This window comes from Naegleria gruberi (genome assembly GCF_000004985.1).
Source record: "Naegleria gruberi genomic scaffold NAEGRscaffold_3, whole genome shotgun sequence".
NCBI classification, from domain to species: Eukaryota; Heterolobosea; class Eutetramitea; order Acrasida; family Naegleriidae; genus Naegleria; species Naegleria gruberi.
The window spans coordinates 605,152-625,264 of record NW_003163324.1 but is presented as its reverse complement, the minus strand read 5'-3'; the positions used below and the strand labels follow the sequence as shown (position 1 = coordinate 625,264).

Sequence of the window (20,113 nt, the reverse complement as noted above, 5' to 3'; positions counted from 1 at the left end):
CTTTGAAATGTCTTACTTTTTAAATACTAATAATCACATAGCTTCGGAAGTGAATGATAGACTTTCCAACATGATACAACGAATTTTGAATGAATTACCAGAAGATGTAAGTTTCCTCTCCTCCTATTATTATAAATCTTGTCAAATATAATAGAAACGAAATATGTATCAACAAGAACTAAATAATGTGAATAATATTACAGCAGGAGATATAGAGAATAGAATTAAATCCAAGTCGTCCCACAGCAAATCTAATTCTTTGTCATCAACAGCTGTGACAATTTCAGAGCAACAACAATCAAGAGATCAAAGTCTTGATAAACCAAAGGAGAAATTAACCTTATTGACATCAATTCCATTGGATTCATCTGCATCTAGTGTGACAATGAGTAAAGATGGATTCCGTGTCTTTGTAGGTGGAAAGGGAAGGGTTGAGATTGTTTCCTCACTTTCCGAGAGAAAGAACAAAGAATCAATTGACTTTTCTCCATTGCAATATGTGAGATCTTGTAAATTGTTCAGAGATGAGACCACAATAGTAGTATCTGGAGAAGGTGCTGGAATTCATCTTTTCGATCTTACTAGAGGAATGAAAAAGTTAACCTTATCTACACTAGACAGTAATGTGAACTATTCGCTATCTCTAGCTGGAGATGACTCTACAGTATTTGCAACATTACTAAAGGGAACAATTGGAATGTGGGATCTTAGATCGAGCCAACTTGTAAGATTATTCGACGGTCACTCATCACCATGCTCAAGCATTGATCTTGATCCTTCAGGAAAAGTTCTGATGAGTGGTGGATTGGATAAGACAGTTAAAATGTGGGACATTAACTCAGGTAAATGTTTCCAAGAATTCCAAACCAACTCTAGAGTTTTATCCCTCACCAACTCACCTGCTTCAGATTTGATTGTGTACGGATTGGAAGATGGTGGATTAGATTTGGTCACTTACAAGACACAATCAAATTCTCACAATGTCATTAAGCATTCTGATTGTGTTCTTACCACTAAATTCTCTCCTAAAGGAAATTACATTATTTCAGGAGCAAAGGGAGGCATGCTTACCATCTCTGGAGTTGATGCATGCTTTAGACAGCTTGCCTCAGAACGATTGAGCAACTCTGTTCTGTCTTGTGATGTTGTGAGTAGCACTGATGGAGACTACATCTCAGTTGGTACATGGGATAACAAGATATCATTGTATAAATTAGTAGGTGTATAAGATCCCTCTGTTTTAATAAACCATACTGCCCGCTCTCACATTTTGTTGTTGTTTGTGAACTCTGATTACAACAACCAAACGAGTAAGATAAGGTATAAATTCGGAACCCAATCCAAACACAACGAACCCCTCAAGTAACCAATTCACAAACAACAGAAAAATGAGTGAATTGGGTCTCAAATTGCGTAAACTGTTCAAATGGCAGTCGAGTGAAAAGAATTCTGAAGCTCAACAATTACTGTCTTCGGGAACAGCAGTAAATAACAATGAAGATCCATCACCATCATCATCAGCAGCAGTAACAGTAACAACAGCAGAAATTACCACAACCAATACTCCACCGAGAAAGGAACGTATGGTTGCATTGGATATTATGAGAGGAATGACCATCATGTTGATGATTATTGTGAATAATCAACCAGCTAGAGCTTTTATCCCGTTGGATCATGCTGAATGGTTCGGATTTACCCCAACGTAAGTTACAGCAGTGCAATTCTTTCTCTCATCATTTTGATGGTCCTTGTTGGATAACACAATGAAAATGTTGAAATTTCACTTTATGAATGTTCTCCTTTTCGGAATGTGTGGATTCGATTTCAATGCAAAAACATTTATTTTCAAATTTTCTATCTACATGTACTATCAATTGATTGATTGAATGGACGTGAACATGTAGTGATTGTGTCTTTCCATTCTTTTTATTTGTGATGGGATATGCAGCTGCAATTGTCTATTCCAGAGAGTGGCCAAGTGATGTTTACTTGTATCCACCAAGTCATGTTAAATTATCAATTCAATCCTATTTTAGAGAATTGTGTGGAAAGAAACAAGATTTAATGGATGAAAATGAAAAGAAGGAAGAAGAAAGTATCAAATTCATGTATCTGATACCAATGAGGAAATCTCTGTATGAATTTGTAAGCAAATGGGTCAAATTATTTAGAAGACCAATTCTCATGTTCTTGATTGGATTTTCATTCTCAGTTCTAGCTCACTTGTTTAATTTCACACATGTGAGAGTGATGGGTGTTTTTCAAAGAATTGCCATTTGTTACTTTATTGTGAGCTTGATACTTGTCATGGTTCCTTGGACATTTGTTCAAATTCTCATTGTTGTCCTCTTCCAAGCTATTTACATTACAGTCACATTTGGATTATATGTTCCTATGGAGGGTGAAGGTGATGGTTGTGGAACGAGAGGTGAACTGTATGAACCTCGATGCACTGCTGAGGGTTATATTGATCGATTAATTCTCTCTAGGGATCACATTTATTTACAAGATTCATATGATCCAGAGGGATTTTTGTCCAGTCTCTCTGCTGTTACTAATGCATTTGTTGGTATTTTAGCTTTTAAGGTGGCTAGAGCTGCTGGTAAGGATGCTCACAAACGTCTCAATTATTGGTTTATAATGGGATCTTTGATGATTTTGGCTGCTTTGGCTATTGATTATGCTGGTCTACCAATTGGTAAAAAGCTCTGGACAACTTCATTTGCTTTGATTACAAGTGGTATTGCTTGTATCTTTTTGGCTATTGTTTCATTTATTGTGGATATTCACCAATTCAAAAAGTATTGGAGTGCACCATTTCTTTGGATTGGTTCAAATCCATTGATAATGTATTGTGTTCCAACTTTGGTTGCTATCATAATGCTCAAGATTCCAGTGCCTCACAATGGAAAGCAAAGTAATCTTTATAGTGCAGAGTTCTTGACATTATTTGCAAGTTGGATCAAACCTTTGGAATTGGCCTCATTCTTACATGGTGTTGTGTTTGAATTGATTTTCATTCCAATTGCCTTCTTATTGTACTGGAAGAAGATTTATATTAAACTTTAATGCTTGTTGATATAATTTGCAAATTTCACCAATTCCTTTCTCAGTGCAATATCGTTTTTGGTAATTTCTAGTGGATCACGCTTAGATTTCATTGCTGACATTTGTAAAAATTGTTCTACTTTCTCGTCTATGTGTTTCTTAATTTTTTCAGGTAATTTAGAGCTAGCAATGGATGTTTTTACATTTCGTAGTGTGCTCAAATCTTGAGAATAATTCATCAATAAATTATCCATAAATGTAGATTGAATTATTGCATTTACATTCTCCTCCTTTTCTAAATCAATTAAAGCATCCAAAATCCCATCATTTTCAAAACAGTCACAAATTTCTTTTGATATTTCATCTATTAATTGTTCCTCCTTGCTCTCAAAAGAAGGTATAGAATCTGTGCATTTTTGATAGAGAGCCCATGCTTTCACTCCCTTAATTTTACAAACACTTTCGGAAACCCAAACAGTATCCTCAAAATTCTCTGGTTTTACCAAATATTCATATTCGTCCTCAAACCCTGTTTTTCTTCTCTGTAAAATCTTTTCAATAACCATAGCCTCTGCATTAAATGTCGATAAATTGAGAATGGCTCTTTTTCTTCTCTTTCTTTCACTTAGGCAAAGAATTCCATCTCTCAGAGAATCTGTATCTATGGTATCTATTTGTAAATTATGAGAAACTGTTTCACAGAGTGGATTTGCATTTACTCGTATCCTCTTACTGCTTCCACTACTGCCAGCACTTGAAGGCCTTGAAGAATCCTCTGAAGAAACTTGTCCATTCGATGATGAACCATTAGCTGATTTCTTCTTTTTTACATCACAATCTTTTGGATACCTATACTCTGAAATGCTATCATCATTATATACATCAAATGGATTCTTCTCTATATAATTAATTTCAAGACCTAAAAAGATCAATAACAATCAATAACAAGATGATCAAAATTACCTTTTCCACAATCAATTTCCAAATACTCCAACGAACCAGCATTATCATCAATATCGATTACCAAATCATCATTCAAAGAAATTGGCACAATCTTTTCATAGGTTTGAATATTTCCTCTTGAATTACTTCTCTGGAAAGAAGATAATTTTTTCCTATCCGCCTCCGATAAACTCTCTAACGAAGATGGCATCTCCAAATCAAACATAATATGTTCCTTTGTTTTCATTTTTTTTTATTTTAAAAAATCATTAAAAATCGTTTCATATTTATTAATGTTTATTGATTTTGGTTGTGAATTGATGGAAATGTTAGAATGATAATGTAAAAAACTATCATTTAAATTGTTTTGAATTTTTCATTCAATTAAAATGAATTTTTAAAGCAATATTTCGGAACATGTAATTTACTTCAATCTAACACTGCAACACGATATGAAATTAATAGAATATCAGGAAAATGGATACTTCATTGTCCAAGAATATTATTATTTACTCTTCATCAATTTTAAAATTGTTGAAATAAAAATAGAAGAATTGATGATGAGCCTATTAATAAAAAACTTTTTGTTCAAAGTTTTATTTAATATTTGAATTTTATTAAAAATGACAACAAAGAGCAAGTCAAAAGGTGGTAAGAGAAAAAAGGATTTGAACAAGGGTGGAGCAGGAAGTAAGAGAGATCTCCAACTCAAGGAAGAAGGACAAGAATATGGTGTCGTTACTAGAATGTTGGGTAACGGTAGACTTGAATGTTATTGTTATGACGGAAAGACTAGACTCTGCACCATCAGAGGTACAATGAGAAGAAAGGTTTGGATTAACCAAGGTGATACTATTCTTATTGGCTTGAGAGAATATCAAGACGATAAGGCTGACGTTATTCACAAATTCCTTCCTGATGAAGCCAGAGAATTGAAAAAGCTCGGTGAAATCCCTAAAGATGCTAAAATTAATGAAGCCACTGAAGAAAACATTGGTATTGAATTCGTTGGTGATGACCAAATGGACTCTGATGAAGAAGGAAGCGGCAAGGAAGAAGAAACCATCAACTTTGACACTTTGTAAATTTTCCCTCTCCTCTAAATTATCCTCCGTTTTTAAACCAATCCAACAAACATAATCAAACGAAAAGGATTGTCTTACAATCCAACAATAATTTATATAAAAATTTAAAACTAATTAAATTGTTGTGTTATTTCTTTATTATCTGATGGAATAATTGCAAAATAATATTTCATCAATTTTAGTATTAATGTAAGCTTCATTCGTTCATATTGCTAAACAGGCGAATAATACTACAATTCAATCCAAAGTTAAATCGATCCAAGAAGAGTATACTTCCATGTAACCTACACAATTAAATAATGATGGAGGTAGGTTTGGTGATTTGCTCCCTGAGACAATTGATCAATTCATTATAGGCCAAGTTCTTTTCCAACTTCCCCGAAGTTAATGTTCTGAATTGAGTTGAACAATTTGAGTGAATTTGTCTTTCAAATCTATTGAAAATAATCATCCAAAACAAATCACACAAATCTACTACTTACTCTATCCTCATTTCATGATCCAAACAATGATCCAATCTATCTTTGTGTAGCCGACATAATTCTTCTCTTGATGATGGTGGAGCCGAGCTCATGCACAACATTAAAATATCGGAAAGAACTGGACATCTCTCTGTTCCGAGATGTATCACAAAGGAATTGAAAATAAATTCCTTGATTGTCTTAAAGTGTGAAAGATTACTATCGACAACAGCTGTTGTTTGAGACATTTTTTAATAGGAAAAGAGACTGTTTATCACAGAAGAGTCAACCTGTGGAATCGAGAAATCATCTTCCTCTTTGAGAATGTCTCTAGTTTTTTGTTTCTCTGGCTTCTTTTTGATGGTTAGGGTGCTTTTGGGAATGTGTTTGGAATGGAAGAGTTTGGCATGATCTCTAATTCTTTCCATGTAGGTTTTTGGCTTGGTTTCGATGGGAGTTTCCTCACTTGGCTTTGATTCTAATTGCTTTGCTTTACTGTTGGATTGAATTGAGGCAGAAGGTTCTTGAGGTTTCAAGGAGGAAGGCTGATTTTTAGACGAATAGGATGAAACATCTGGTGATTCTTCGAGTACAACCACTAAATGTTGTTCTTCAACTTGTTTCTCAGAATGTCCTTGATGCTGTTTCTTCTTTCTCTCAATGCTCCTCTCTAAGATTTCAAACATTTCCTCTCCACTCTGATGACATGTATATTCTGAAATGAGTTTTTGCTTTTTGAAGTTGGATTGCTCTTCGGAGAGTTTAGGTTCATCGGGTTTTCTTTTCTTCTCATTCGAAAGGCTAATGTTATGTCCTACTGATTCAATACAACTTACATGGGATGGTTTGATGAAATCAAATATTGTCTTTTGATTCTTTTCGCATGATAGAAACTTGCTTAGTCTCTTATTTTCAAAGTTTGATTTATACTTTTTCAATTGAGTACTAATTTCAAAATTAACTCCATCAAATTGAGTTGGAAATTCTTCCTCTCCAGGAACATCCTTCTCAAAGGATAATGTTTTCATTGAGGTAGTAATATCATCAAGCCTAGATTGTAAATCATTCATGTCTTCATACTTGACAAGCAACATTGAATTCAAATCAATAAGATGATGATCATAATTCTCTACAATAAGCTGATTATTTAGGCTATTAAATTTTCAAAACTATATTTCCTCTGACAATTTACAAACCTCTTTGGTGTTGGAAGACAATATTGAGAAAGTAATTCCATTCCCGATTGACTATTAATGAACAAACTCTCTTCCATAATGCCTTCTAGTGGATCGTCCTCTTCCTTTTCCCGTTTTCTTCTTTCCTCAATTACGAAATATTTAAGGCTTTTTTCAATTCTTTGTCCACGTTCGTTGTACTCAACCTTCTTTTGATTGACCATTTTTTATTCGGAATAAGTTTTATTTTTACCTTATCATGTTACTACCATCTCAATGATTTAAATTAATGAATAAAATTTATAATTATTACAAAGATCCTCCTTACGAACTATCTGTCATTTATCTCTTGAATAGGCCGCTCTAGTCCACATTTAAAACATACGTCCTAAACTTGCATTTCTTCCTTCAAGAAAATAATACGCACGCTCAAAGAACAATATTTCAACTCATGATGATAGTACAAATAACAATCAAAACAAAAACACATTACTCTAAAACACATAAAAACAAACATCATAACAATGGCTATTAAAGTTTATGGACTTGCTGCAGCAACTTGCACTAAGCGTGTTTTGGCAACATTGAAGGAAAAACAATTGGACTACGAATTGATTGTTGTTAATTTGGCTTCTGGAGAACATAAGCAAGCTCCTTACATTGAAAAACAACCTTTCGGAGTGATTCCAGTTCTTGAAGATGGTGAATTCACTATTTATGAATCACGTGCTATCTGTAGATATTTGGAAAACAAGTACAAGACCAGTGGAAATCAACTCATTCCAACCAATCCTGAAGAATTGGGTTTGTTCGAACAAGGTGCTTCTATTGAAACATCCTATTGGGATCCAAATGCTTCTGGTATTATATTTGAAAAATTTTTCAAGGCCTTGAAGGGTTTAGGTGAAGCCGATGAAGCAAGAGTTAAGGTTGCAAGTGAAAAATTAGCTCAATATTTGGATGTTTATGAAAAGATTTTGAGCAAACAAGAATATATTGGTGGAAATCAATTTACTCTTGCTGATTTGTTCCATCTTCCTTATGGAAGTCTCTTGTTCTTGCCTCAAGTTAATTTTGGTCATTTGCTATTGGAACGTCCACATGTTAAAACTTGGTGGGAAAAGATTAGTTCTAGACCTGCATGGCAAGAAGTTGCTCAATTGCGTTAAATAAATTTGTAAATTAAAAATATTTTTTGTAAACTTTTCAAAATTCACTCATCGTAAAGTTCCTTTTTGAAAATCTGAATGGCTTCCATCAATACACGATGTGCGTAAACAGTCAAATTATCTAATTGTTTCTTGAATGCGCCAGTATTTCTCTTTTCCTGTTCGTATCCAGTTTCACTAACTCTTTGGCCATAAACTAAATTATTTGGTAGTTCAAGAAAAAAGAACTTGAGAAATAGGAGAGTACTATCAACTGTTGAGAGAGATGCTACCTTGTACCAGTGAAATAGATTGTCTTGGTAGGAAGGATCCTGGGTTTTCCAAAAGTCATAGATTGAAGATGATTGGGTTCTATTCTTAACATTCAATTCAAGATGAGCTCCTGATTTTCTAAATAAAGCATCGATTAGATCTTTAACTTCAAATGAGTGTACTTTTGTTAACCAACAATCAATTAATGCAATATGTGAATCTTCAAACACCTCTCTGAGTATATTTTCAGCAGAGTATCTCAATGATTCCTTTCTCTCTTTTGAAATCAATTTGTTAACATATGGATCATGAATTTGTAAATTTTCAAAATATCTATATTTTGCCAACATTTCCAACCCATTATAATCTTTCAGAATTTTTCGTTTCCTCTCAAATCTTATTTGTGATTTAACAATGGTCAATAATTTAATACTCCTCTTTGAAATCAATGGATGATTCACAATAGAAAGAGTCTTTGACTTAAAACCAGTAGGATTCCGTTCAGCCATCTCATTCAAAATAACAATCCAAAACCGATCGAAACTCTCTGTTACAGTACGATAACAATCGGAACATGTTAGTGCCAAACTCATCACAGTTTTTAAATCATTTTTGCAGAATAATAAAATATCCATCAGAGAATCATTGGAGAGGGAAGTTAGTTTAGACATTTTTTTAAAATTATTCTTTTTTGATTTTGCACTTCTTTTTGTAATATTCATACCTTAATTACCAAAAAATCACGTTGAAATACGTTTTAATACAATTTTAACACAGAATTTGAAAATCGAACAATATATCAATAGAGTTTTAGAAAATACTAAAGTAATGTCAAATGTCTAATATGTGATGTGCACTTCTCTTTTTTCACACTTTTCATCAAACGTGGATGGCTTCATGTCTAATGCAATTAACAACGTTTTAATGTTTTGTGCTAAATTATGTTCTTTCAATTTGTACAAGAATTCAATAATTAGGTGTATCTTTTATTCCAGGGTCAGGGAATAGTTCTCATCCATATTAATACCATAGAGCTTTTTGCCTCATTAAGCTTATTGTGAGATTAGATAGAAAAAATGGAAGGTATGTTAACCATGTTTGTTGCTTACTTAACAAGAGGCTGGTTATTTTACACAAGAAGCCTCTTCTTCTTCGGGAGAAGAATGTGAAGAGGGCGATGATGTTGGATTGTCTGTTCCTTACTCCAAAGCTGCAAGAAGCAAAACAAGAAGTCGAACATCACCATCTAAACAACAACCAAAGGCCAAGAAAAAGAAGCTTCAAGATACCATCAATCAAGGCTTTGAATTTTTGGAACAAATAGAGCAATATTTAAAGAAAGAATTACCATTTGTCACAACCAACGACGAAATAGATGAAAAGTTGAAAGAACAATTGGTGGCAATACCAGATATCGAAGGGTGCACTGATATGACTTCCTTGAGAAGGTTATTGTTGACTTTGAGTATTGAATATTCGAAAGAAACTTGCCCTATTTTTAATTGCAAGGATGATACAAGTTGTTTGATGAAATATGCTCAAGATCCTTCAATTCAAAATCTTCAAGCTGTTATCGAACATTATAATCTCCGTGATGATTGCTATTCTTCAATCCTTAGATCTCTTATTCCACCAAAGTTGAACATTTTAGGTTGTGCTACAGAATTGCAGCTCACCACAACACACTTCAGTTCACTGTTTGAATTGGCTCTCCTTTCCAAAAACAAGATATTTGTCAATAGCAACAAACAGATACCAAACATGTTAAATAAGAAAATGTTGTCACAAAAAATTAAGGATTCAATGAAAGAACTTCAAGTTGATGCCATTTTGGCCCAAAAGTACAATGATAGGTACATTACCAAAATTATTAGAGAAGACAAACATGAGCATTCGTTTAGCCATTTTAATCATCCAGATTTTTTAAGAGTGGTATTTGTGATGAGATTGGCACTTTCAAAGAACATTAGACATCTTGTTAAAAAGGATCTGGAATCAAACATACACGACAAATTATTTATTCTTGGCATGACTACTGACAACATACAAACAAATTTGTATTGTATGCATGCAAATATTAAGGATGATCTATCTATATCTTACAAAATGTATACACTTGGAAATTTCCAACATACTGAGGTAAAAGAACGTGCACAATTGATACATATAATTTTGAACTCCTTTTCTATTCCTGACTCAGATATAGTAGAAACGTATTTAAAGCACTCAAAACCTTCCATAAAAGAGCCCCAAACAGAAAAGAAGAAGCCTCAAACATCCTTAGTTGTTGGAGGACTGATTATCAAATTACGTGAAAAAGCACCAGAGAAACTTTGCCAAACAACAAAATCTTTGTGGAAATGTGATATCATTAATCCAAAATCTAATAACAGTTGGAAGGCTTTTTGTAAACAAGTTGAGCCGAATAGTAGTGATTCATTAATAGGTAATCTTAAGTTCCTAACATTGTTCATCACTCGTGCAAGTTCAGGAGAAATTATCTTGTTGGAGGGTGAAAAGGTTGAGACTATATCAGATCCGGAAGAGATTATTAGTTTGACTATAGACTTATTGGTGCAACTGTATTTTCTCAAAAATAGTCGAATAATTCACAACGATTTAAAACCACAAAATATTGTAAAGTATGACAACCATTATTTTATAATTGATTATGGCTTGTCAATTGAATATGCTAGCTGTGATGGAGATGTCTGTAAGGATTTTGACCAGAATGTAATCACTTCAACTTCTGGATCTCCTTCTTATGATTCACCAGAAAAGAGAAAACATGGCAGTGTTTCTCCTAAAAGTGATTTGTTTTCATTAGGTCGTTCTATTAGTGAAATAATCAATGAGTCTTTAAGAACAGATATTAAAAACGATATGGAAGAAACCCATAGAAAGCAGTTCAATATGTTTATGAAAGAATTAATATTGAACATGACAAAAAAAAACAATGTTGAAAGATGGACAGTAGAGGAATGCATTACATTTGTAAAGAGTTTGTACCCAATCGAGTGTAGAACATCAGTTGAGTTTTTCAAGCAAAAAGAAAAATACAGAACTCCAGTAACCGACACAGATGATGGAAATATTTTTGGAGAAATATAGTAGTATCCATTATATTTCCAATTTTTTCTTTTAGCGATGACTAACATTGTTTTTAAGATAAGTGCAATAGTTTAACAATTATTTTTGGATAATACTTAAATGTCGAATGTCTAATGTGATGTCAGCCAAAATAATAATTGATTAAAATCAAAAAAAATGGCAAAAAAGAAAAAGCAGGAATCTTCTTCACCTGCCACTAAACCATCAGGTTCGTACAAAATAAATCACACATTCCCATTAACATTTCACAGAATCATCTTCACTCAGCAAGACCCTTCTCATTGTTTCCTTCCTTATCCTAATCCTTTCCATTGCACTTCTCTACAAGGCGAATCTGTTTTCTCCTGATGGTGGTAGTAGTACAATACTGAGTAAACTCTTTTCTCTTGGACATGGAAGTGCTCGTTTCTATCCAACTCTCGGAGCAAAGAGTAAATTTCCAGCTCCAATCACTTCAACTCCTGCCTATTTGAATTATGCAAAGAAATTGAACGAAACTATTGGAAAGGACAAGAAAAAGAAGAATAGGGTTCATATTGGAATTTTTGATGAGCACAATTATGCATTGTTTTTCTGGGTGAGAGCTCACAAGTTGGGTCTCATTCCTAGAATTAAATATGATGGTGAGAAGGCAAATTCTAATGAATATAATTTACAATATCAAGGATTACCTTTGCTTCATATTGATTCTCACTCTGATGCTCAAATTCCACAACATTATTTCAATTTTAAGAAATTTAGAGATATTATTGAAAATCCTTCAAATTATGAAAGAGTGCAATATGTTAATTCAAAGAATCAAACCAAATTTAGACATGTCTTTAATGATACACATTTGAGTGAATTATTGGAAGCTACATCTATTGGAGATTTCATTCCTGTTGGACAATATTTGGGATTGGTTAGTCCAAAGGTAGTATGGCTTCAAAGTGACTTTGAGGGAGGTGGATACAATTTTGGACAAGGTCGTTTCAATGCCGAGTTGGGAGTGAGAAAGTCAGCAGTTTTGAAGGGATCTCAATCTATTGAAGATATTAGACAAACAGACACAGTTGACCCAGAAACTACCTACTTGTGTTATAGAAAATCAGATGGGTACAAATGGACAAGAAAAATCAATAGAAATGGCAAAAAAACTGTAACAAAGAGATTGGGCAATATTTCACAAATTGCTAAAGCAGGTGTATGCTCTCCCTATGAAGAATTCAATCAACCAGAGAAGGAAACTATTCCAATTCAATGGGATGTATTTAGAATGAAATCTCTATTCAATAGAACAACTGGAGAAATCAACAAGAATGCTCAATTTTTCAACTCTACATCTTATTTGCTTGACATTGATTTGGACTACTTTTCAACAGATGATGAAATGCTTTTTAACATGGTTCCAAGAAAACAATACGCTCCCCTGTTCAAAGTATTTGCAGAAATGGTAGAGGAAGATAAGATTTTGTGCTATGGTAAGAATGTATTGCCAGAAACCAAGCATATGAACAATACAGAGGAAATCAAAAAGTTTAACAGAAAGAGAATGTCAGACTTCTTGCATGAAATGTTTTTCAAAGGAGTCTTGTTTGATGAGAATGCCATGTTCACAAAACAACCTGTTCAGTCAATAAGATTCGATGAAGAGTCAGTATTTACAAAGGAATTGTTAAATATGTGGTGCGAGGGAAAGCTGTTTGCTTTACAACATCTCTATGAGTTATCCAAGTTTATTGTCTTGTTTTTGGAGAGTATTAATTATTTCCATTTATCTTTATTACAAATGAATTATAGATTCCCAACAGTTGAAAAGTATTGTAATGTCAATCAAATGTTTGGAGTTTGTCCAAGTGGTTTACCTTCCAAGTACTTGACAAAGGATCAAATCGTAGATGAAATGAACAAGCTTGAAAGAATCATTGTCGCTCAAGAAAAATTACCGGCCTATGTCACAATTTCCAGATCAGTCGATGCCTATCTTCCAAGAGTGTTGCATCACTTTATCGAGACTGAAACATTGAAAATGTTAGACAGAGCATTCCATACCATTTCACCAAATGTTACTGTCGATACGAAATACTTTGCTGGTTATGATGCAACAAGTTCTGTATATGAAAATGATGCAAGAATCGAGTTTTTCGACAGGACTGAAAGAGAAGCTTCATTTATCCGTAAGGCTCTCAAGGATATGAATGAGCCAGTTGGAATTTTCATTCCTGCTGTAAACTACAAGTTATTCAATATGGCATTAATGACTGAATTTTTGGAATCTCATGGTATTAGTATGGATGACTTTGTACAGGATCTTTCACTTTTGAAGGAATTTTTAAAGTGGAAGATGACTCACGCTCGTGGCATATCATTTTCTGGATTGAAATCTCAAAAGCCTCAAAACGTACCACCAGTTGGCTATACAGTACCTCAAAAGAGACCAAGATTGTGTATGGTTATTGTAAAGGACAACTCTACAGAAAACGAATCACAATTTGATAATGTGAATTGTTGGGTAAAACAATTGAATGAAACATTCGATAGAGAGTTGGTTCTCGATGTAAATATCATTAATGCCAACACTGAGAATGTCACCTATGTTGAAAAATTGAATCTAGTTAAGGATCACTATAGCAATTTATTCCCAACCTACTTTAAATCACTCAATCTCACACTTGATGAGAAGAAACCATTGACCATCATTGTTGATCCGTCATGCATTACATTCGACTTGTCCATTCAAGTGAAGAATAAGAAGAGGAAAAAGTACATTAATTTGGAAGATTCACCACTTCATCAAAAATATTCTGGAAAGGAAAAGATTTCATTTTCTCAATCTATTGATGAAGTAATCTCTCACTTGAAATCCCTCGCAAAGGATGGTACAGAAGTGATATCCAAAGAGGAAAATAAGATTGAGGACAAGATGGCCTACATTGAAGCTCAAAAAGAAAAATTCAACAAACAAAAGGTCAAACACATGTACTCTCTCATTTCATTGATGGCAGAACGATCCAATACTCGTTGTCTCAAGAAAAAGGCAAAGCAAAGCAAGCAACAAGTTAACCAAACCAGTGCATAAAATCTCCCGCCCATTTGAGTGCTAGCATTTGGTGGAATCAAATAAATCATCAAAAAAAAATATATCGAAATGCCTGTCCAACAAAACATTTATTCATTCACAAAGAAGAAGGGTGCTTCATCGAGCGCATCTCCTTCTGTACCATCGTCGGTTGGTGGTAGCAAGAAGAGAAAAAAGGATGAATCATCCGATGAGGATGAAGACTTTGAATTCATTGATGAAGAAGAGGAAAAACCAAAGAAAAAGCAACCAGCAAAAAAGACTACAGCAAAAAAGAAGAAAAAGAAAGAATCCGATGATGAGGAAGAATTGGAGGAAAATACTATTAGAACTTCAAAATTTACTGGTATTAAAAAGAAGAAAGAAAAAGAAAAGGATAGATTTCCATTTCTTACCAATAGATTAGATGATAAGAGAAGGCCAGAAAGTGATCCTGATTTTGACAAGTCAACTTTGTACATTTCAACTGGTGATATGAGTAATTTAACACCAATGGAACAACAGTACTGGGCAACAAAGAAAAACCATATGGACAAACTTGTGTTTTTCAAAAAGGGAAAATTCTATGAATTGTATGAGGAAGATGCTGATATAGCAAAGAAGGAGTTTGATTTAAAGATAACTGAAAGAATTAACATGAGAATGGCTGGTGTACCAGAAAGTTCCTTTCTGAATTATGCTAAAAAGTTTATCAGTTTAGGATATGATTGCTTGCGTGTTGAACAAACGTAAGTATATTTTATGATCTCAATGAAAATAATCAAATTTAAAGAGAAACAGTTGAAGAAAGAAACGAAAGAAAAAAGGAAAAGAAGACTGCATCCAGTTGTGTTGGAAGAGAAATTTGTGACATTACCACTATTGCTACTATTACCGATTTGGATTTCATATCAGACAACGGTAATCAGTACTTGCTATGTGTAAAGGAGGACATTATGCATGCTAGATACGGTATTACATTCTTGGACATTTCTATGGATGCTTTCTATATTGGATTCATTGAAGATGACACTCACAGAAATCAATTCAATACACTCATTCACACCATCAACCCAAGCGAAATAATTATTGAAAAGGGGCAAACTTCTGTTCAAACTAAAAAGAATATTGATAACAAAAGGGTTGTGATTAGAGAAAAGAAGACTTGTAATGAGCTTGCTCAAAAAGAATTCACTGGTTTTCCAACAGCAGATGTAACAAAATATTTTCTTGAAGATCTGCCTCATATTTCAGAGGATGCAATTGTTAAACAATTCTTGGATAATGACCTTGTTATGTCTAGTTTTGGTGCGGCCTTATTTTACTTGAAATACGTAAGTAACACCACTTTTCAATATTTATTGAGAATATTTCAAACTAGTTGAGAAAAGAAGATGTACTTTTATCTAAAACGATCAAATTTTCATTATATGACGGGAAAATGGATACAGGTCATTTGATTCTAGATGGACAAACTCTCACTAATTTGGATGTCAAAGTAAATTCTAATACTGGAACAAAGGAAGGTACTTTATTGAGTTTGGTTGACAATACAGTCACAGCTATGGGAAGAAGAATGTTGGAAAATTGGTTAACAAGACCTTTGAAGAATTCTGAAGAAATTAATGATAGATATGATGCTATTGAGGATATAATGTCTATAATAGAAGAACCTCAATCTATTAGAGATCAACTCTCAAATATAAAGGATCTGGAAAGATGTCTTCATTGTTTGTATAGAGAATCCAGAAAGGTACAAAAAGAAATTGCTTTTGATACCAGTACAAGCAAAAGAAGGGTAAAACCATATTTACACGCATTAGAGAGTTTGAGAGCTGGAGTAATCATTGTTCAAGGATTGCAAAAGTATGCAGAATCTGTGAATTCTAGCATTTTGAAAAGAGTAATTAATATTGATAACCTTGATGAAATTGATAATGTTTTAAGTACTTTTGAAAACCAAATTGATCAGCAAAAGGCCTTGTCGGAGGGTATTGTAGAACGTATAGATGGTTCTTTGGGTCCAGAATATGAAAAGTATTTAGAAGAGGTTGCAGAGATTGACAAGGAAGTTCAGGATTTTATTGCAAAAGTTAAAGAAGAGGTTCCCTCTGCCAAAATGAAAATTGATAAAGGAAATACTAAAATAGTTAAACAATGGACGATTGAAACTGAGGTAAAGGTTGAACTTGATAATATGCCGGATGGATTCAAGAGTGAAAAGAAGAACCAAAAAACTCGTAAATGGAGCCATCCATTCCTTGATAAGAAATTAACAGAAAGCAAACTCCGTCAAACAAAGATGGATGATATTAGAGAGAACCAGTACAGAGAAATCCTCAATGAATTTTCAACATACGACCAATATTGGAAGACTATTATGAGATCAATTTCAGAATTAGATTGTCTCCTCTCTCTTTATACAACAAGTAGTCAAGAGGGCTATTGTAGACCAGTGATTCTTCCTTTTAAAAACAAACCAGTACTAAAAGTAACTAAGATGAGACACCCAACTGTTAGAACAACCAGTGGATTTATTCCTAATGACATTTTTATGGGGGCTGACGATGCAACCACTTTGCTGGTTACTGGACCAAATATGGGTGGTAAATCAACAATTCTCAGATCATCATGTATTGCTGTTATTATGGCACAAATTGGTTGCTTTGTTCCAGCAGAGGCTTGTGAATTGACTCTTATTGATAGAATATTCACAAGAATTGGTGCTAATGACAGAATTCTTGCTGGTGAATCAACATTTATGGTTGAATTATTGGAAACTTCCAATATTGTTAGAAATGCAACTTCTCGTTCTCTTGTCATTCTAGATGAATTGGGAAGAGGTACATCTACACACGATGGTTATGCAATTGCTAATTCTGTTGCTCAGTACATGGCTGATGTTGTTGGATGTTTGTGTATGTTTAGCACTCACTATTATGAGCTCACTGAAGAGTTGAAGCATCATCCAAGTATTGACTTTTATCAAATGGAATGCGAAGTTGAAAAGGACGAAACAGGAAGAATTACTGATGTTATTTTCCTTTACCAATTTGCAAGAGGTGTTTGCGAAAAGAGTTATGGTATTCAAGTTGCCAAGAAAGCAGGTGTTCCACAAAGTATTGTAGATAGGGCTTCTGTTGTAGCTGAAGAATTTGAAAAAATAATGAGAGTCCATAGACCAATTACATATGATAATCTCAAACCTGAGCAAATGGAATATTATGAAAACCTTGTTGCAACAGCACTTGATATTTCTGAAAGAAATGAAATGGATGAAAGCGAAAAGGAAATGATTGTTGGAATACTCGCAGAATATCAACAAAAGATTCTATCATCCTACTCTGACTTTGCAAACCTACTCGAGCATAATTAATTGTAAATAACATATCTATTTATTGTAAGAAGGTTTTTTCTTCCAAGTCCTGAGTTAAATTATTTTCACTGTAAAATCAGAATTGAGGCTGTGTAAATCTTTTTAACATACTGCAAATCTGATTAGCAAGCCATAAAAATCAACTGGCTCCGATCTCACCGTAATGTTTTTCACTGATACGACACAATTCTTCCTCTCTGCAAGTGCCTATCTCACTCGCTATCCATCAGAAAATAACTTGCAACTTGGCATTTCAAAATCCATGATGGATTCTCCGAGCAGATATCCTCTTCATGAGAGATTGCTCATGATTGTGAAGGATAGTAATACTAATATTCAAATGGTTGCAATTTGGACCCCACCACACTTTATGACTCTGAGTTTTCAAATCATTACTGAACAAAGTACAGAGTTGAGACATGCTATTTTGAAGGGACTCACTAACATTCTATTTACACAAGATTTTACATCTCTTAGAATTGAAAATTCTAGTAAAGATTTGTCTTTTGATGATCTTGAGGGAATTATTAGAAAACTTGGAAGAAAGTTGACAGGAGTTTTATCTGATGAGGAAGAATGCTTGGTATTATGTAAGGAATATGTGAATTTATTCAAAGATTCAAGCAAAGCTCCAACATACCAAGTCACCGATAGAATGATTTCATATGCACTCTCACGAGACAATTTAGTACTTCCAAAAACAGAGACAGAATATGAAGTCAAAATTTTGGACACTTCCAATAGTGAACTAGTTAAGATTTACACTGGAATGATCCAAAAATTCTGGAAATATTGTTTTCCAAACAGAGATCAACTCAGTGAAGAATTCATTTTGGAAAATATTCTCATGAAACCTTCACAATCAGAGTACAGTTTTTACATTACTCGCAAAGGAGACTCAAAAGTTTTGGCCACCACTATTGCAACACCAATTCCAAAAGCTTGCAGATATTCCTACGTTTGGACTGAGGAAGAATATAGAGGAAAAGGTATTGCTTCCTTCATGATTCAATCCATTTCCAAACATTTATTCGAAAAGAAGGATTCTTTGAGTGGAGAATTAATGTTTGATAAGATTTTCCTCTTTGCTGATGCCACAAATCCAACTTCAAATGGCGTCTATGTGAGAAGTGGATTCAAACCAGAAAGAGAATTGGCAGAGTGTGCTTTGAACTATCATGAATAAAAAAGAAAAACTAATGATAAACCTCAAAGAGATTGAAAATAAAAGTGTTTCGACATATTTAGCTGAGATTCAAAGAATAAGGCCTATTAATATCCACACCACTTTCCATATAACCTTCTCTTGAGAATATATAATGAGTAGTAAGTCCTAACGACCCTATGATAGCTCCACCAATCCAAGATAAATAGCTACTTTCCACTTGTTGAATTACATTGACTTTTGGCGTAGGTAAATGAGGAGGAAGTATTCTGCTTTGAACTTCCAACTCCAATCTCTCTTTAAAGCCGGGCATTAGTGCTGTTCCTCCACATAATACAATATTGTTTGAAAAATCATTTCTACAATCAATTGGTGATTTCAATAGAGTATTGATGAGTAGATCATCTATACCACCATCAACATAGTCCACTCCCAGAAACTCTGATGGTCTAAATAAAACCTCTCCACACTTGAACCTTAGATCATCAATGGTTATGGTGGTCTTATCTGGTAGCTCAAAAGTTCTACTCAATTGAGAACTCTCTGCATTTAATTCCACTTCTTTCCAATAATTAGGAGCAACATAGGCCAATCTCTCTTTGATTTTCTTACTAATTTCTCTTCCAGAATTGGAAAACTCCCAACCTGACTCATATTTCAAATCTCCTTCCCATTTATGATTTCTTATTCCAACCTGACTCAATTGACTAGCCACAAATTTTGTCAAATCACCTCCTCCCACCCTACCACCCCAAGATCTCATCTTATTCATCACATTCGATAATGCATATCCATCATAAACTGGTAATATCTGAGTACAATCCTCTCCAACATCCAACACCAATCCAGTTGTCCTTCCACTTGCATAAAGTGCAGCCAATGGTTGAACTTGAGGAACAAGTGAATGAAATTCAAAATATTCAAACAAGATTTCAAACCATTTCTGCTTATTCTTTATGGGATTCAACAATGGTTCATTCAGTACAACTCTCCTAGTATATTTTCCCTCTTGCATATCAAACTTGGGAACCTTCTTCAAACAATATTCCAATAAAATAATCATTTCGTCCCAATCCTGAACTATTCCACAAGAAATAATGGGTTTAAATTCATCATATCGAAATGGAAATTGATGTAACTCCTCTCCAATGTGACACTTGAATTCATGTTGTGGTTGAAAAACAGCATTTGGTGAATTTTTTGGTCTTCCGATCATTGATGGAACTTGTAAAGTTGCATATGGGAATCATCAGAGGTGCCAAATTCGTTGTAAACTGAGTAATTAACCTTAT

At 33.9% G+C, this 20,113-nt stretch overlaps 11 protein-coding genes across 11 annotated transcripts; 7 read left to right on the top strand and 4 right to left on the bottom strand.

The window, feature by feature from the left end:
- Nucleotides 1-163: 163 nt before the first annotated feature.
- Nucleotides 164-1,228, top strand: NAEGRDRAFT_62402 (uncharacterized protein; the record flags this gene model as incomplete). Its single annotated transcript, XM_002682481.1, has 1 exon — nucleotides 164-1,228. The coding sequence occupies one exon, from the start codon at nucleotides 164-166 to the stop codon at nucleotides 1,226-1,228; it is 1,065 nt and encodes a 354-aa protein (XP_002682527.1).
- Nucleotides 1,229-1,388: 160 nt separating this feature from the next.
- NAEGRDRAFT_78070 (uncharacterized protein) lies at nucleotides 1,389-3,080 on the top strand (the record flags this gene model as incomplete). The annotated part of the gene is made up of 3 exons (XM_002682480.1): nucleotides 1,389-1,702; nucleotides 1,905-2,749; nucleotides 2,803-3,080. The coding sequence occupies 3 exons, from the start codon at nucleotides 1,389-1,391 to the stop codon at nucleotides 2,919-2,921; spliced, it is 1,278 nt and encodes a 425-aa protein (XP_002682526.1). The 3' UTR covers nucleotides 2,922-3,080.
- Nucleotides 3,066-4,237, bottom strand: NAEGRDRAFT_62400 (uncharacterized protein; the record flags this gene model as incomplete). Its single annotated transcript, XM_002682264.1, has 2 exons — nucleotides 3,066-3,946; nucleotides 4,048-4,237. The coding sequence occupies 2 exons, from the start codon at nucleotides 4,235-4,237 to the stop codon at nucleotides 3,066-3,068; spliced, it is 1,071 nt and encodes a 356-aa protein (XP_002682310.1).
- Nucleotides 4,238-4,622: 385 nt separating this feature from the next.
- Nucleotides 4,623-5,030, top strand: NAEGRDRAFT_4889 (uncharacterized protein; the record flags this gene model as incomplete). Its single annotated transcript, XM_002682479.1, has 1 exon — nucleotides 4,623-5,030. A coding segment is annotated over one exon (408 nt), but the record flags the coding sequence as incomplete, so codon positions are not given.
- Nucleotides 5,031-5,367: 337 nt separating this feature from the next.
- NAEGRDRAFT_78069 (uncharacterized protein) lies at nucleotides 5,368-6,935 on the bottom strand (the record flags this gene model as incomplete). The annotated part of the gene is made up of 5 exons (XM_002682263.1): nucleotides 5,368-5,509; nucleotides 5,558-5,685; nucleotides 5,827-6,321; nucleotides 6,373-6,688; nucleotides 6,733-6,935. The coding sequence occupies 5 exons, from the start codon at nucleotides 6,933-6,935 to the stop codon at nucleotides 5,368-5,370; spliced, it is 1,284 nt and encodes a 427-aa protein (XP_002682309.1).
- A 300-nt stretch (nucleotides 6,936-7,235) lies between these two features.
- Nucleotides 7,236-7,880, top strand: NAEGRDRAFT_44250 (uncharacterized protein; the record flags this gene model as incomplete). The annotated part of the gene is made up of 1 exon (XM_002682478.1): nucleotides 7,236-7,880. One exon carries the CDS (start codon nucleotides 7,236-7,238, stop codon nucleotides 7,878-7,880), a length of 645 nt encoding a protein of 214 aa, XP_002682524.1.
- A 44-nt stretch (nucleotides 7,881-7,924) lies between these two features.
- NAEGRDRAFT_62396 (uncharacterized protein) lies at nucleotides 7,925-8,803 on the bottom strand (the record flags this gene model as incomplete). Its single annotated transcript, XM_002682262.1, has 1 exon — nucleotides 7,925-8,803. The coding sequence occupies one exon, from the start codon at nucleotides 8,801-8,803 to the stop codon at nucleotides 7,925-7,927; it is 879 nt and encodes a 292-aa protein (XP_002682308.1).
- A 405-nt stretch (nucleotides 8,804-9,208) lies between these two features.
- NAEGRDRAFT_62395 (uncharacterized protein) lies at nucleotides 9,209-11,243 on the top strand (the record flags this gene model as incomplete). Its single annotated transcript, XM_002682477.1, has 2 exons — nucleotides 9,209-9,215; nucleotides 9,250-11,243. The coding sequence occupies 2 exons, from the start codon at nucleotides 9,209-9,211 to the stop codon at nucleotides 11,241-11,243; spliced, it is 2,001 nt and encodes a 666-aa protein (XP_002682523.1).
- A 156-nt stretch (nucleotides 11,244-11,399) lies between these two features.
- NAEGRDRAFT_78068 (DNA mismatch repair protein msh6) lies at nucleotides 11,400-17,682 on the top strand (the record flags this gene model as incomplete). Its single annotated transcript, XM_002682476.1, has 5 exons — nucleotides 11,400-11,451; nucleotides 11,495-14,280; nucleotides 14,407-15,029; nucleotides 15,074-15,614; nucleotides 15,662-17,682. The coding sequence occupies 5 exons, from the start codon at nucleotides 11,400-11,402 to the stop codon at nucleotides 17,654-17,656; spliced, it is 5,997 nt and encodes a 1,998-aa protein (XP_002682522.1). The 3' UTR covers nucleotides 17,657-17,682.
- Nucleotides 17,683-17,819: 137 nt separating this feature from the next.
- On the top strand, nucleotides 17,820-18,842 carry NAEGRDRAFT_62393 (GCN5-related N-acetyltransferase; the record flags this gene model as incomplete). Its single annotated transcript, XM_002682475.1, has 1 exon — nucleotides 17,820-18,842. One exon carries the CDS (start codon nucleotides 17,820-17,822, stop codon nucleotides 18,840-18,842), a length of 1,023 nt encoding a protein of 340 aa, XP_002682521.1.
- Nucleotides 18,843-18,900: 58 nt separating this feature from the next.
- Nucleotides 18,901-20,043, bottom strand: NAEGRDRAFT_30098 (uncharacterized protein; the record flags this gene model as incomplete). The annotated part of the gene is made up of 2 exons (XM_002682261.1): nucleotides 18,901-19,484; nucleotides 19,530-20,043. Coding segments are annotated over 2 exons (1,098 nt in total), but the record flags the coding sequence as incomplete, so codon positions are not given.
- Nucleotides 20,044-20,113: the final 70 nt, after the last annotated feature.